At 38.1% G+C, this 3,448-nt stretch overlaps 1 protein-coding gene across 1 annotated transcript; it reads left to right on the top strand.

The window, feature by feature from the left end:
* The first annotated feature begins 270 nt into the window (after positions 1-270).
* LOC113768496 ((-)-isopiperitenol/(-)-carveol dehydrogenase, mitochondrial-like) lies at positions 271-1,367 on the top strand. The gene has a single exon (XM_027312880.1). It carries the CDS (start codon positions 435-437, stop codon positions 1,245-1,247), a length of 813 nt encoding a protein of 270 aa, XP_027168681.1. The 5' UTR covers positions 271-434; the 3' UTR covers positions 1,248-1,367.
* Positions 1,368-3,448: the final 2,081 nt, after the last annotated feature.

Raw genomic sequence — 3,448 nt, 5'->3', positions numbered from 1 at the left:
AATGTGGTCCATAGGCCAACCTTGTTTGATCAAAGGCTTTCATAAACAAGTCGAACTTCAAATCCTAATCAGTGTTCAAGTTGTGAAACAAGTCGAATTTCAAATGCTTTGAATGGAAATTTGGAGAAACAAGTCGAATTTCAATTATTATGAAAAATAAAATAATCGGATCCAACCACATTAAAACACGACAGCACCTGCTCATGTCCCCTCTCCCTCTAAATGCAACCATGTTACAAGAGTTTGACACAAACCAACTAGTAAGTGACACATGGTGGGGTTTGGACCTGCCTTACCGTAGAAAATTATATGATATCTGAATCTGGATACATTATTTGTGGCCAATAAAAACCTAGTAGGATCACTTGTAAGAGCCAAAACATGCGGAACATATAAACACCATCCACATTTTTGGCCTATTCTGATTAAAGGAAATGACAGAACCAGCATCGACTTTAGCAACAAAAAAGCTAGAAGGCAAAGTTGCGATAGTAACCGGTGGAGCCAGCGGAATTGGGGAAGCAACAGCACATCTTTTTGCTGAAAATGGTGTGAAGGCTGTTGTAGTTGCCGATATACAAGATGACAAGGGCCGACTCGTCACTGAATCCATTGGTTCACACCAGTGCAGCTATTTCCATTGTGATGTTAGTGATGAAAATCAAGTCAAGGCCTTGGTGGAGTGGACGGTTCAAACCTATGGCCAGCTTGATATCATGTTTAGCAACGCTGGCATAGTAAGTCCCTCTGATCAGACCGTACTTAACCTCGATTTCTCACAATTCGATCGTTTGTTTGATATCAATGCCCGTGGTATGGCTGTCTGTGTAAAGCACGCTGCACGAGTAATGGTGGAGCAGGGGGTGAAGGGAAACATTGTTTGTACAACAAGTGTGGCAGCCAGCAGGGGAGGAGTTATTCGGACCGATTACATAATGGCTAAGCATGCAGTTCTTGGACTAGTTAGGTGCGGGAGTCAGCAACTTGGAGTTCATGGAATTAGAGTAAACAGCGTTTCCCCTTCTGCCATCGCAACGCCGTTGACATCTAATTGTGTGCGAAGTACAAGAGGAAAGGATATTGGGAAGGTTTACGGGCCGCTTACTAGCTTGAAGGGAATTGCCTTGACAGTTAGACATGTTGCAGAAGCAGTGCTGTTCTTAGTTTCTCAGGACTCTGCATTCATCACTGGTCATGATTTGTCGGTGGATGGAGGATTGATTAGTCTTCCTGGTCCAAACAATTGATTGATTTTGTCTGCAAACGAAGTCGATGTCATCAGATGAGGTTTCCCTTATTAATTAGTCGCTGTATTGGGAGCCAGTGATATATTGTGGTCAATATTTCAGAAAACCTTCTTTGGATCAGCCATGGTTTTGTATCATTTTATTGACAGTATATCATTAGCTTTTGGTTTCAAAATATTAAGCAAAACCTTTGCGAGGATGCAGGGAAAAGGTAAATCTCAACCAAATAATTCAATGTTTTAGAGTTGCTTGGTTTGATCACTTTGGTGTGGCGTCTTTAGGAATCTAAATGCTGTAATTTTCAAGTACTTGTCATCAAGAGCATTTTAACGGACTGTTTGTCTCAACCAAATATATATAATAGTTGTTACTTACAGAATTTGTTACTTACAGAATAGTAGTTTTGAAAATATCTTGGTGATGGGGAATTTTTAACCTCACTCGCTGCTGTCTAATGGGTACCCTTTTGATTTGATGTTTCAGCTCAGATAATTTTTGTATACGGTGTTAGTATCCTGTAAATCCCAGGTGGACCAGATTACTAAAGGATATTTACTTGGGTAGAACTAGGGCGTCAACGAATCTAATCAAGCTGATCAAGCTTCATTATTTTAATAATCAACTTTGTTTCACTTAGATTGATTATTTTAATAAATTTAAAGTTTTGTTCAAGCTTTACTTATTTATTTGAGGCGAATTCAGATGAATTTTTATTTATTCAAGTAACTCGAATTTTCAACCTATAAATTCTACTTTTATGATAATCGAGTCGAGTTTGAAAGTTTACTGAATACAAAATACTATTCAGACTTGTCTTGATTAGTTGACAAACCAAGATCAAATGAGCTTCTGTCCGCTCGAACTCGATCTACACATTGAGTAGTTTGATTCGATTTTTATCCCTAGGTAGAACAGGTTTTCACACAGAAGAGCCACTTATGCTATCAACAGGAATCTGCAAACAAGAAAGGCTGAAATTCTAGCATTCCATCCTGTGTTGTAATAGAAATGATTAATATGTCTTCGTTTACATGGGTTCAGGATCTTATTGACTCCAAACTCTCAAAAAGAAAATTCCTAGATTCCCTATTATATAGGACACACTGCATCTAATTACACAAACTGGAGCATTTCTGTGACAAAGATTAGATTTCTGTCCCGTATGATAGATATTGCCTGAATAAGCAAGATGATCAAACAAGGAGCTGAAGAATTCCTAGATTAGGAAGTAGGAACTCTACACCTTTGAGGTGTCGAAGTCAATTTTACATCACACGGGCTAAGATTTGTTATTGTACAAAATATAGAGTGCTACTCTAGTGGAAGATTCCAGTAGTGGCACTATTCGTACTTCATAGTCTTAACCTAAGGGCACCCAATATTTCACGGAAAACAGAACTGCAAGGGGATTTAAACCACCACCGCACCTATTAACAGCAAAATATAATGCATATTTTGGACTCTTTCAAGTTTCACATTTAGCAGATTTTAGATCCTGCGGGTAGGATTTTAAATGTTCTTTCTTGACCAACAGAACTATAGTTACATGGATCGAAAATATCGATGCATTGGATGCCCTTGTCCAAAGTGGTCGTATGAAAGAGCATCCATTTTGAAAGTTTGTGAACTTAATTTTGAAGGGTAAATTACTATCTACCCCCCCCTCCGTGGTTTCATGCTCGACCACATAACTCCCTATAGTTTCAATATGACCACATAACCTGCCTATGGTTACATGGAATGCGGAAAGTGGACGGAAACATCCTCCATAACGTCTAAATATGAATTCTCTAAAATGTCCCCATGTATATACCAAAGAATAAGATCAAGCAACCATCCTTGAACGCTTAGGAATTTTCTCCTATTCTTCTTAGAGAGAGAGAGTGAAAAACCGAAAGAGAATCAACAATAAAGGGCTGCGTAGCAAGATCGAAGTTGGAGCTAATATCGAATCAAGGGTTTTCTGTAGTAGTAAAACATCGCATAACACTGATTTGGTAAGTAAATACTACTTTCTTTTTTAATCTGATTTAGCGATTTTAGAGTTTTGGTATTTCAAGGTCTGAATTTGGAAGTTTGAAATTTGAATGGCTAAATAGCTTTCGTACTGGTGTTAGCATATTTTTTTAAATTGCCGATCCAAGGTTTCATGATAATTTTCTTAACTCCCTATGATATGGAATGATGTTATGGTCTAAAAT

This window comes from Coffea eugenioides, chromosome 4 (assembly GCF_003713205.1).
Source record: "Coffea eugenioides isolate CCC68of chromosome 4, Ceug_1.0, whole genome shotgun sequence".
Lineage (NCBI taxonomy): Eukaryota > Viridiplantae > Streptophyta > Magnoliopsida > Gentianales > Rubiaceae > Coffea > Coffea eugenioides.
The sequence above is the reverse complement of the archived record's forward strand: the minus strand, read 5'-3'. Positions and strand labels throughout refer to the sequence as shown.

Bases quoted from the DNA above. Each gene is read 5' to 3' on its own strand.
- LOC113768496 (XM_027312880.1), top strand. From the start codon at position 435: ATGACAGAACCAGCATCGACTTTAGCAACAAAAAAGCTAGAAGGCAAA.